We start from the raw sequence: 13,670 nt of genomic DNA, 5'->3' as shown, positions 1-13,670 counted from the left end.
GAGTAAACTAAGCTATCCTAATGGAAGACAGAAACGTAATAGAAAATATGACAGAATTCAAAACCACATAGTGCAAAAATTGTTCACCTTGTTTTTTGCTGCTGTCTGGGAAAAAGGCTGCATACCGTAGGCCTTTCAAAATAAAAACAAAACAAACTTTGTATCTATACTGTAATCCATCCGATTATCAGGATATACACAAGGCTAGAAAGAATTCATGCACAGTGACCAGGAAATCATTCGGTTACTTCTAACAACTGCTTGCATACATTTCCTCCTGCAGTTCTGCAAATGCTACCTAATGATTTTACCACATTTTGTTTCTGTAAAATAATACCCCATGTACTTATAATACTGTTAAAAGAACCCAGCTCCCATCTTCCCCGTATACACACCCACCACCAGGCCAACTTAGAAATCCTCAGGAATATTAATGATTATTAATTAATGCACCCTCTCTGACATAAAAAACCTTTGGGGGGCATCTCAAGAACATCCCTGTAACATAATATAATTTACTGTGTAGGCAGTGACCCCACCAAAATCTTTGAAAGCAATGCCTTCTTTACTGTATATTATCAATGGTTAAATTATGAATAAAAATCACAGTGCTTCTTATCTGTTTAGAAAGGGTGATATATTTTTCTGGGGCCACGCGGAAGGAAGGATCTCCAGCACAGGGACTCAGCTTGCCCCCACCCCTGTCTCCTGCCGAAGGGCTGGGGCGCCTTGCTGGACCCCGGCTAGGGGAAGGGTATCCCTGCCAGCGGCACCCACATTCACCAGCACCCACGGACTGGCCACAGCCCCCACGAGGGAGCTGATTTGGCAGTACAGTTGCCTAGCTCAGACATACTGGCAGGGCTTCCTCCCCCCCCCCCCTTTTATTCAGCTGTCCCCTGCACTTATAGATATACGCATTAACAGGGCAGCAAACGTGTGTTTGGGGGATTGTATTTAATAGCACAAGAGCTATGCTCTGTTGAGCAGAGAGGGATCTTGCAGGGATATGGGTCACATGTGGTCACTCGTTCTTTATATTCAGATCACTCAAACACTGTATCATACAGGTCACTTTGCATTGGCATAAAAAACAGTTGAGATTACTCAGCAATATGAATGAAACAGTGCAACAATTTTCAAAATATGGCTTAATTTATGACCAACAGGTAAGCTTACTTTTTAGTGATTTGTCTTAAGTAGGTATTGTTGTCATAAAGCAAATACATAAATTTATTCTGGAACTACAGAAAAATAACATGGGACAGAAAACGTCAGGCTACCTAGAACATTTGACAATTTAAACACAGACAAACCCAACAGAAAAGAATGAATCATCATCTCGCAGCCTTTACTGCAGAATAAAGTACATAGTTGTTGTCAAGGAAAGAATAATTTTAGTGCATAAAGAAAATGTCCATTATAATGCAAATGTACATGGAAAAGAAACGCTTACTCATTAGTAATGGAGATTTACTTAGCTATAATTGAAATAAGGAATCTATATGTTGGAGAATATGATATTCTGCTGTACAATTAGCATACCATTAAGTAGGAGATGTGAAGTACATACTGACAGCAAAATTAACAATAACTTAGAGGTCACAATTATAACTATTAGTTCACTTCCATACCTCAGTAAGCTCACAATTATTGCAAAAAAGATGTAACAACAAATAATAAATTTTTATTTTCCCATAAATTATATGTAGTCATAGCACAAGAAAACAATATAACCTCCATTCTCAGACTTTATCTAAAAGGACCAGTTTGCCCCTGTACAATTCATATTCCATTAACATAGCTCATTTCTTACCTGTTAATCTGTTTTCTCCAAGTCCCTTAATGGTAGCCCAGATACTCGGTATTAAGTCACTCTACTATCAGGTGGAGAGAGGAAAAGGGAGGGGGGGAAAAAAGGCAAAACTCTATTCATGAAACTCCCCTTTATGGGGATTTGCCGGTTTCACACTGTTGTACTAGATTTCCCAAACCATCCAAATTATGGATATCCTTGGACCCCATCAGTAAGCTAAAAAAAAAAGGGTCACAGGGATGGGAAAAACAATTCAATTGTAAGTCAGTTAGTTCTTTGGTGCAATTATGTTTACTTATGAATAACATACATACAGTTCTGTTGTCCTAAATTCAATATGATGCAAACGAAGGAAAGCATTTTCCATGGAGCTCATGATTCCAAGCCTTTTTCTGTGTGGCACTTTGTCCCATAGCACTCTCTTTAGCCTTTTTTTTCCAGGTGTCCTGTTTCAAGTGCTTCTCTCGAGTTTCTTCGCTGCTTACCTATGGGCTGCTGGCGTGTTTATATCTCTCATCCACACTCATGCACACACAGCTCCCTCAAACATTATCCAGACCACTGGATTTTCATTCAGACCCACCTGTGTGCAAACTCATAATCAGGCCAGTGTATTGCCTGTATTTTCCAAAGTCCCTGCAGTTCCGGCTAGCTAGTGTATAAAAGACTAAACAGTTTTTCATATTTAGTCTAAAGGAAAAGTATTATCAGATACACAGCACCAGTAAGATTTCACCCACACTTTATCATAGCAACACTTTCTCTCAGTCCATCATAATAGTGGCATCTGGAATGGCAACAAGATGCATGCCAGCAGAAAGAAGTCATTTACAAAAGATAAACTATTTTAAAAAGGGGGTACTTACATGGTGTACTTCTTTCAAGATATTTTCCAGTCACCAACCCAAACTTTACTGGAATCTTTTCCTGACTATTGGGTTACCCTTTAGAAAACTAAAAACGCTCTCAAGGAATGAGTTCTTAACATTCCTGTTTCCCATTTCTCTGAAATCTAATGAAATAGGCCTTGCCCAGTTTAAAGATGTCATTCCTGAGGCAAATGTTCTGTATTCAGTTTCTTCAGTAGTATTTTAGGATTCAGAAACAGCAGCCACGAGGAACACTTCTTTCCCTTCTGCCCACCTTCATCAGCTTTATCAACAGAGTTCCTCCAATTTTGCCCACCGATTCCCTTCACTCCTTCAGCTAAGATGTAAGCTTTTACAATTTTGGACTCTACAGTTCAGATTTCTTTGCTGGTTTTCAGTAACTCTTCAAGTTAGAGGAATCCAATACACGTCATCTACCAGTAGCTACATCATATAGACAGATACATCAAAAGAAATGCCTCCCACAACGATTCTATGTTACTGTTCTACACCTTGCATTTTGCTTTAGGTTTTGCAACCTGCCTCCATCATCATCTGCCCTGGGAAGCTACTTCCTATCTTCTGTATGTAGTATCTCTCACATTTCAAATTTCCCTGGTGTAAATGGAAAGCCTTTAGTAAGACATCAAGAAGAGGTACTGCATTCTAGCATGGATATATCTACCACATTGAACCCTTCCCTGGCATCTGAGTCCTCTCTTGAAGAAGACTCAGGGCATGCCCCGAGAACCTATGCACCCATTCATAACAAACAAACAAGACAAAACAAAAGAAAGTGGCGTCTATTTCTTTCTGAACAGGTTCTCCGTTCTTAAGCAGCCAGTTCCTTTCTGTCTTTTTCAGGCAGCATATGCTCCCATCAAAGCTTTCTGTATTAGACATGAACTTCACTATAGATAATTGTTAAAATTTTGCAGTGCATTTTTTCAGTTTTTAGGATTCACAAACGTGATGAACCACTGTGGGGATGCACTGCCTACGTGCACCCTTTTCCTCCAGTAAAAACAAACAAACAAACAAACCTAAAGTAAATGATTCCTACTCATATATTTGCTGTAAAGAGCTACTGCAAACTTAAATTCTCTGCCTATTCATCACTACTTCTCCCAAACCACGAATATCAGAACCTGTGCCCCGTACAAAGGCAGTATCGAACAAGCTCACACGTGAGCAGTTGCAAGAGCCCTTAACAAATCTGGAAATGCTGAAGTGTGCTCAGCTTTGAAACATTTCCCCTTCCTCAGCTACCGTGTTTTTGCAGTACTGTTGAACTTGCAAGTAACTGCTCTGTAGCTGGAGCCATTTTACAAGGCTTGGCTCTTTGGCTGAGGAGCTGCACAGATCGGAGCCTTACTCCTTTTTCCAGAGGAAGACTACCAGCTACGTGCCTAGTGTGCGCACAAGTAGCCTCTTTGTTAAATAGGCTATGTCTCTTTGGGTTCAGTATCTGGTAAGATGTTTTCAGCTTATCAGGGACCACTGGCAGATGTATCTGATTGTACTCAGAGGTAGCATACATCAAGTACCACCTGGGCCTAACAAACATAATGTGTCACGGAGCACCCTTCCCACCCAGTATTTTCTCAAATGCAGTAGCAATAGCACCTAAGTTTTTTGGCAGAAGCCCCAGCCTGCTGTGAGGGCAGTCCTCCTCCAGCCCTTTGGCTACAACATCCCTGGCTTCCTTCATTCATTAGTGAGCCCAATTCCTCCTGTAAACTTGTTTTGGCAGCCCACTGAGTCTGCTTTCATCCCTTCTTCATCAGAACGATGGGTTAGGATCAAGAACCGACGAAAGTATGATTAATTCCTTGATGGCTTTATTTCATCTTTGCAGCAGGTAAATGGTGAACTAGCTGTTTAATGAAGTACTTCCTTTTTATCGTTGCTGTACAGGATCCAAACTGAATCAGGATGGTTGCTTTGCAATGATAAAGTTTAGATCATCCTGTGCTTTACATTTAATATTCGAGTGATGCATTAGAGTAAGTTCAACATCAAAATAAGTTCATTTTCTTCTCAGCAGTTTTCTTGTACACAAGTATTTACTAGATACATTGCCTATTTTGCATCTAATTTCTTTTTACTGCCTTGGTTCATTGGAAGCACTCAGCAAACAAACAAGCATCCGTTTCTCCTTCAAAGCCAAAAAGACTTCAGCAGCCAGAATCCCCTTAAGACAATTGTTTCACTATATTTGCTCCTTCCTTTTCTAGAAAACTACCACAGCACGTAGCTATGATGATCTGTGCTTTTAGAGACAGGATCATCTGCCCCCTGCAAATCAGCTGCCTTTATAGAACCTTTCCTTTCCCGAGGCTTTGGTTTTAAGATGGATTTCCACAAAGGACTTTGTGGCGCACACTGTGGATATTCATCCCTCAAACATTATTCCAAAGAAATCCAAGCCAATCAGGAATTCACAGATCTTCACAACTACCTAATCATCATTACATTTCAGGTACTTACATTTATTATATTTTTACGGTAAAGATTTTCATAATCTCTGCAATTAACTACTTTTTCTATTATTTCTAACTTCTCTCATTTTAGAAATCCATTTTACTCTAAAAAGAACCAACACAAAACCACCACCAGAATCTCTTTCTCCATAATGCATATTAAACACAGAGATGTATTTATAGGCTTGTGTTAATCCGTTTCTGTTTTCTTCACCGATAGCTGCTTCCTCTTCTGATGCAAGAAGACTCAAGTTCTTCAGTAAATTCGACAGCCTCTCCAAGCACTTTTGGCTTTCTTTTAATCTGCCAGCCCAAGTTTTTCTAATTAATTTATTGTCAGTTTGTCTTACAAGTCTTCTGTTTCTGCAGAAACCACCAAAGTCTTCTCGGGATGCCTGCCAGTACAGGTAGAGTGTTATTCCCCTTCCTGTCCTGTAGTTATGTTCTGGCCAATTCAAGGTGATGACCGGCTCCAAGGTACAGAGCCAATCTCCAGCTCCCGGAGCTAGAGAACCGAAGCTTTTTTCTAGAAGCGTAGTAGCACACCAGTAGCCAACATGATAATCCCTTTATGCTCATCTTCTAAGCCTATGAGCTGTGCTGCCGAAGCAAACGGAATGAATCGCAGTTTCATCCCCCTCAAGCAGATCGTGTTTGGGTAGCAACAGTACACAGTATTTGAGGTGAGACAATACAAGCTTTCTCATCTCGGATGTTACAAATAGAGAATAGTTTCCAGCGAAAATCATTTTTTCCTTCTTTACGTTCCAAGCGAGTTCAAGGTTAATAGAAACTTTCAAATTATCTCCTCAGGAACTGGATTCACTTCCGCTATTAACGTCATCATTTTTTACTCAGGTTGAGCCAAGAGGAATTTTGTAGGCCGTTTTTCATTAGAGAGATAAATTAGTGATAGAGTGAAGTATTTATTAGGTGCAATGCCTTTTATTTTCATACTACATATGTAAAGGTTTCACAGGATGAATCCAGACCAAAAAGAAATCATTTCTTCCCTTGCAGTTCCAAGTCTTCTTCCCAGAAGCACTGTGCACAAAACGGTTCTCTCTCCCCTTTTCTTTCTTAGAATACAAGTACATTGCTTTTTTGGCCCTATTCTTTCCATGGGATTTTGTGCGGTTTCTCTAGGTTGCCATTTCTGCACATGTGGCTCCCTCAAACAGCATTCAAGCCTTTCTATCTGAACCAACAGCTGAACTCCCTACACACACAGCTTAAATCTCCAACATCTTTTCCATATCCTCTGCAATGCAGGTGTGGTTTGCACAGTTTCAGCTATCACTGACGTAAGGGCATTAGGGTTGCGTTCATTGCAATGAGAAACATGAATATTAGCAAGGCCATCAGCTTCGGCGAACTTTCATTCAGTGACCAGCATGACATTATAGTAAAAGAATCAAAACAGTTGCCAGAGATGAACAGCATTTTGAACCCAGAAACTTAAATAAAAAAGAAAAGCCTCACATGTCAGGGTTGGCAGACAGAAAGAGGCAGAAAACAACAAGATGCATATTTTCAGAACAAATTCTAAGTGGACTGCTCTAAGTAATCTAGTTCATTAACAAAATTGGAGTCCTCTGGCGGAAGCTTTATATGGTCTAGTTTGCCTAGTCTACCTCAAATCCATTAGTAAATCATTATTCTCCAAAACATTCCTTAAGTCAGCAAAAACTTTTGGTGAAATTTGTGAATAACACCAGTACCTCCAGAGCAGCGAGTAGAAGCACCGAAAGAGAACAGGTATTAACTAGACTGAATTTTCAGAAGTCATGTTGGCAAAGCTGGGAGAGACAAGTGAAGATGCTGATGAGGTTGTTTTACAAGTTTAAAAGAAGTACTATCTCTTAGCTACGGAGTAAGGGGGACTCTAGTAGTATGACCTTTGGTAGTATGAAGATCCTCCAAGCAACATGAACTTCTGCCCTGGCACCCAGTAGGAACAGACTCTTTCTTTTGGGGGGGATGAAAAAAAGAAAGGATGGGAGGAAGGAAGGGAAGAAATACTCCTGAACACATGGGGAGAGAAAATAAGTTTGGAAAAGGAAAGCAGAGAATTGTTCTTGGTACTTAACTCGTTTGGAGAAAGGAAAGGCTACTGGAATGACAATGAGGCCACTTTCATGAGAACATGGCTAAAGAGCTTTTGCTCCACGATCATAGCCTTAATGCATAAGACAAAGGAAGGTCTTAGCTTTAATGCAGCAAGAATACAATATTTCTCATTCAGGACATGGGAATTCAGAGTTTGCTTCTCAAGGACAAAATAGTCTTATCTGGTGACCTGAAAAGATCTGCTCTTCTGACTTTACACAGATCCACAGCAGGACATTACACTAGTGTACACTAGTTTTTGGTTCTGAAATAAACAAAATTTTACACCAGCGTACTTCATGATGATAACCTGTAAGGAAAAATCATTTGCTTTTAACACACAGTGGATTGATACGGCGGAAATCTAATGACACAATAAGCTCCTTATCATGGGACCTTAGAGGATGGAAATATCAGTAGCAAAGCCAGCTTCAAAGATTTCCAGAAGCCCAGCTCCCTCAAGGGTTGTTGCTCTACCAGCCTGGCATGTTTCCTGAGCCTCCCAGAGCGCTGATACTTCTGAGGTGTGGGATAAGAGAACAAAGCTAGTCTGAACTTCTCCCTCTCAAAAGAACATGCATTAACTCTTTGGATCAGCAAATCACCAAACGTAAAGAATACTGGTACTTTCATAATGATCAGGAATTCCTCTGGAAAGGTCAAGCCTGGAAAATCCGCAATTTGTTACATTATTTGAGAACCACCAGCTATCGTGGCTTTGGTTATATCTGACTTTGGATCAGTGATTTCACATAGGACTTCAGATTAAAGACTGTATAGACGGGTAAGAAAAATGCAAAATTCTTTGAAACACTGAGGAAAATTTGTCTGCACTTGGTATGGCGGCGTGTTCTTTCTCTTTGTGTTCTCTAGTAGTAAGAGATTTCTTGACGAAAACTCTGGCTGTCACTATTGCTGTTACATGTTATCCTTCTGCTCCTAACTGAAATGAATGGAACACGCTTTAAAACGAACCTCATCAGTTAGGAGCCCCCAGCCTGCTAGCAATAACTAGTAGCTACGTAGTATTTTTTATTTGAAGTAGTTTGAGCAGTGGCCGTTCTTAAGATTTCTACAATTATCCTCATATTTGTGAAGACTCGAGATGACATAGGCAGTTCAAAACACAGCTTCTGGCTACCACTACTGACCTGGTATGGAAAAATCAATACAAATACAAAAGTAATTTAGCATAGCAAGTAAGAAATCCAGCTTTTGCTCAATCCAAAGCAATGTAGAATAGGTCACATAACAGCCAAAATACTCCTTCTCTATAGATAGATCCTACCAAAATTGAAGCAGCAATGCACCAGATCACAATGATCTCCAGGTGTGTGCCTAAGGTCGCTGAGATTAACAGAACAGCCTTCAAAACTCAGCGTTGGCGGTGGGTTACAACAAAGGTTAAAACGATGGTAAAGCAAGCAGACTGACTGAAGAGGTGAATTATTTAGGCAGACTTGAGACTTAAAAATATCTGGAATGGTTTGGAGTAAGTACCAATACTCTCTAAATAAAAAGAATCAGAAAATCCCCAATATTAGTTACGGGGTTCTGATCACATTGGCGAGTTGCAAAAAATCACATGCTGCTTCTACTATTTGCTGAAAATAGGAAGGCAAGCAAGCTGCCCCTCCAAATACAGTGCCTTCCACTGAACTAAAAAATCTTTACAAGGGAAGAACGGGAGAGACAATAACTTAGAGATATGGAAAGGACTGAGTGCCCAGGAAAATAATTGCAACAAAAGCCCACAGGCAGACTTACCTAGCCAGAAGAGTTGCTGCCTCTTTCTGTAATCAGTCAATTAAATGATCAGAAAATAACCCTCTATAAAAGAGTGACCTCTCAAGAACATTGTCACCTTTATCTATTTTGGCAGTGAAGAAATAGCTGAAAGTGCCTGAACTAAGCATGAAGCCTGGCTCTTCACATCCCACTAGAGAATTTGGCCACCATGAACCAACTCTAAACCCCAGGAGTGCTATAAGATATGTTGCATTCAAATGCAAACAATAAACCTCTGTTACTAACACATCTCCATTTTCGATGAACACAATATTGTTTGGCTTTATGAACACACGTAAATTGATATCATACATTCATAATGCCTCTCTCTGGGTCAGTGCAGTTTTATGACTTTAATCCTGAGGAGAAGAATTAGCACATTAAATGCTGAAAATAGTTCCATGCACACTATCTGTAGAAAAAAATCACAAAACATACAAATGAGTAAGACATACTAACTCTAAGAGCTGTACCTAAACTCCCATAAAGCTACATGGCATTGCTGCTGTAATTCAAAGTCTTTCATTGGGATTATCCTGACTATTTTACAAGGATAAAAGAACATAAAAATCAAAATACAACTAAAAATAGAAGTGAATAGGTAAGAATATTCATGATTCTTTTCTTCAAGAACTACACTTCCCGTTTATTTTTATCACCTGCATTGAAAACATTGTTAACAACAACTGATTTTCAAAATGTTTGCTATACCCAAAGAACAAGGAGATCGTTCCCTTTTTTAATAATAAATAACACCTCCAAATACCACAGGGTCTGTGAGAAATAGGAATCAAGCTTTTAGAAAGAAAAAGTAAACTTCCATTACCAGATTTCAGGACTGACATTTTCCTTGCAAGGCAAGAAGCTGCAGAGATTTTGTTGAATTGCATAAGAATGGCATCGACAAACAGTGAAAATGCAAAAGTCCTAACTAAAATCCTGGATAACAATGGAAAATAATTTCTTCTCACACTTATTTTGTGTCAAATGCATTAATCATCTGCAAGATGAGAAAGCCTGTAAGATGAGAACACATTTTGAAAATTTGCAAAATATCTGTACAGATGGTAAATGAGCAAACGAAACAAGTACCTGCACAAGCCCAGGAGGTAGACTATTTACAGAAAAGTTCTTGTATAGGTACCTACCTACCCTTAGATATCTGTTTCAATGTATCGTGTTTGGCAACTGACTCTATATATTTTCAATCAGTTTTAGTAATATTTCTCCCACATATATGACAGAAAAGAATAAATTTATGATGCTTTAAATCTCTTTTAAATCTCTTCAAATTCTTTTTTCTCCTAGTTTTTCAGAACATTCACTTTCACAGAATCTCTTGTACTTTCTAACATATTATCAGAAAAAGATTGTCCCTGTTGGAGGTGCCTCCTTCTGATGCCCCAAAACTATTTTAGCTTTGCACCTCAATTACTTCTTTTCAGTGACATTTCTAAGGACATGAGACATTGCTTCATTTTTATAACACAGCTTCAAAATACTGATAGAACGCTGACAGCAATGTAGTGTAAAATTTTTAACAATTTCCAGTGAGGGCTGAGGATAACTCTGTTAACAGAGATCATGTTTTCATTGCATATATCTATCATTAGTTCAACCTACTGGATAGGGTAAATGTTTGAAAACATATAAGCAAACACCACAGATTATCTAGAAAATCTCTTCCAGATAGAACTGTGTTTTCATAATCTGTTGGCTTTTACACTTAGCAATCAATCACTTAGCAATCAATCCACAGTCTCCATCAAAATCAGTATTTTTAGACTTTGTGACAGCTTGTAGTCAGGCACCTATATAAGTAACTGATATAGGTGCTCAGCAGTTCTGCAGCCCAGACAAGTAATTTATTTACTTGAATATGGATTTAAAATGCTGAGACCCAAACTTCAAAAATGTGAAGAAAACATCAAGAAAATACTTAGTTAAAACGGGGTGGGGGAAAAGGAATGTCTTCTTTTCTTAAATCTTTGAAACAAACTGTTTCTTACTGACTTCCAGTGTGATACCTCAAAACAAGCTGAAGCAAAAGGGCATGTTCGCACTGCTGTCAGTAGCACGTGGATCAGGTCTCAAGCCCGCCCACGTCCAGGTTCGGGGCTTTCTAAGCTCCTGTGGCATCAGCCAAACTGAGTTTGGCAAGTGGCTCAAGGGTCTGCCTGGAACTGCTAATTGTTTGCTGAGTCTGAAATCATTGCTCCAACATTAATAGTCCTATTTCGTCTTTCTGTAGTTCAATCTCATACAAGTGGATGTCCCATAAGACTCCTCTGTTTGTCGTCACTGAAATGTAACTTGAGCTCATGGTTCAATAATCAGTAATACTGGGTCTCAGCAGTACTGGATTACACTGAATTACAAATTTCACCTTGACCAAGTTCAGGCATCCATAAAATTATCCATTTCAGCCAACGTAGAGAACGTACCAAGCTTTATGGTTTTGCATCAAGTTGCTGGAGGATGGAAAATTCTTGATCTGATGTTGAGTGATCATGATGATACTTTGTAACTCATTCAATTTTTTTGAATAAATAAGAATGAAGAGAATGAGTTTATACCAAATCATTGTCTTCTGCCTCATGCATCTGCAGCATCTTGATTCCATCTTAGGATCAAGAAGTTGGAGGTACTGTACTGTTGAAACACGGCCTGGATCAGAACCTGCTTCCTATCTATGCAGAAAGCTGTCAGGTCAAGAGTGCACTGGTGATCTCAACAACTGAGCTGCCATCCAAAACACGGACACAGCACAACCCTTCAGCGATTAGCAGTTGTCGTGCTGTAAATACAGTCACTATGTCTAACCAAAGGGTTATTCACAACTGCCAAACTTCGAGCCAAAACCAATTCATATTATTCTGACATAAATGAATGACTTTAATTCTAATGACTTACTGAGAATTTACTTACTGGGAATTTACATACTGGCCCATTAAGAAATTGCTATCACCTCTAAAACAGATAAAAGAAGTCATAAAAAACACCTAAAAAGAGCTAAGCTGTGATTTCTAAATGTTTACTCCCAGGGAGAATAGTAAAAACAAAATTATATAGCCTATAAAGGCTCCCTTGAGGATTTCTAATGAAATTAGAGCAAGAACCTTAACAGTGACATAATATACATTTAATATATATTACAATACTTAAAATCAGTGTAAGTGGCATAATTTGAAACATAATGCTTTCTATTACGGGTACTACTTGCTTCCACTTTTTATTTCTCTCACTTTACAACAAAAAAATTACCTACTCTGTTTCACTTTCAGGATCTTATCAATGGCTGCAGTAACGCAATGAGGATTTCAGTGCTTTTTAGAATTTAATTTCCTGTAACATTTTTTCCTTCAAAATTTAAACTGTGATCTACGTCTGAGACAATACTGTCCATTTTATCAATACTTAATGTAATTTATATTCCAGAACATCAATTCCTAGTTCAAGTATTCAAAAGCTTTTGGTAAACCCTCTCTTATTAGGAAAATGTGGTCTTGGAAATACATAGACTGGACTTCTGAACAAAGCAAAATACTTAAGCAATATTTTTTCCTGGTTTATTGGACCATTTTCAGTCAGCATTGTGTGTGCATTCCATCTCAGCTACGGAGGCATAAAGCAAGCATGCTTTTCTTTCCTTCACATAACTTGCAACCTGTTTAACTGGATTTAAATATTTACTTTATATATCCAGTGAAACAATGTCTGGATGCTTGTAACTAATTTACTAACAAAATTCTTCCTAACTGCCCTGGTGTTCCCGGACATCTGTAAAACACATCTTTCTTTGTGTGTTTATCTATAACAGAAAGAACAACTTCTTGAAAGGGAATAATTTCTTCTCCTCCAGATTCTGATCAAAGCAAGATTAATCAATAATTCTTTTCTTAATTTTTTTAGAAGATACATTCTTTGGGATTTGAGGACATCTGAGGATTTCAAGTAATACCAATAACATTGTATTTACTATCTCCCTATACAGCTGTAGGAGAGATGATGCTACATAAAAGTGAAGGATGACTGAGCAAAGGACATTCCCGGTATTTCAGAGAAGAAAACCCAGACTTCTAGCAGATAGAATTTCTGTGGAATAGAGGGGGTTAAAAAGGTTTATGAATGCATTACTTCCCTGTTCACAAGCACCAACACAGCATCTATAAATAACTTTAAAGAGAAATTAAAACAAGTTTCATGCCAAGATACCAGAAAATGTGATTTATTTTCTCAAAGATTTTATACTCACAATCTCATCTCCTGGCAACCAATATCCTTCTTGCTCAATACCAGCTTTTGACCCTTTACACCCCACCGTCAGGGTTTCAACAATAAGACCATCCTTGACTGCTAAACTCAGCTGACGTGTGGTTTCTTTTGGATGCATACCATGGACTCGAGACATATACCTGCACACAAAGCACAAAAGTCTTTAAGTGTTAGTATTAAATTCTAAAATATGTCAGCAAATAAAGACGCTTTTTTCAGCTGATTTAAAATTACTTGCATCGTTAAGTTTTACACGGTTTTTTTAAATCCCAAGAATTTTTATAATTTCCCCCTTTACTTCAAATCATTCTTCTTTCTCCTGTGAAGTTA

At 38.6% G+C, this 13,670-nt stretch overlaps 1 protein-coding gene across 9 annotated transcripts in view; it reads right to left on the bottom strand.

Annotated features, from left to right (window-relative positions):
• ZMYND11 (zinc finger MYND-type containing 11) overlaps positions 1–13,670 on the bottom strand; it is a 108,502-nt gene that overhangs the window by 29,832 nt on the left and 65,000 nt on the right. For 5 of the 9 annotated variants that reach the window (XM_068934298.1, XM_068934303.1, XM_068934301.1 and 2 more), the window contains 2 exons: positions 13,321–13,480; positions 88–132 (listed from right to left, as the gene is read on the bottom strand). In XM_068934298.1, the coding sequence (XP_068790399.1) occupies positions 88–132; positions 13,321–13,480 (205 nt within the window). The remainder of the gene's footprint in view (positions 1–87; positions 133–13,320; positions 13,481–13,670) is intronic. The other 4 variants (XM_009683946.2, XM_068934302.1, XM_068934304.1 and 1 more) reach the window with 1 other exon arrangement.

This window comes from Struthio camelus, chromosome 2 (genome assembly GCF_040807025.1).
Source record: "Struthio camelus isolate bStrCam1 chromosome 2, bStrCam1.hap1, whole genome shotgun sequence".
Taxonomy (NCBI): Eukaryota; Metazoa; Chordata; class Aves; order Struthioniformes; family Struthionidae; genus Struthio; species Struthio camelus.
Note: the sequence above shows the minus strand (reverse complement) of the source record. Positions and strands in the feature narration are given on the sequence as shown.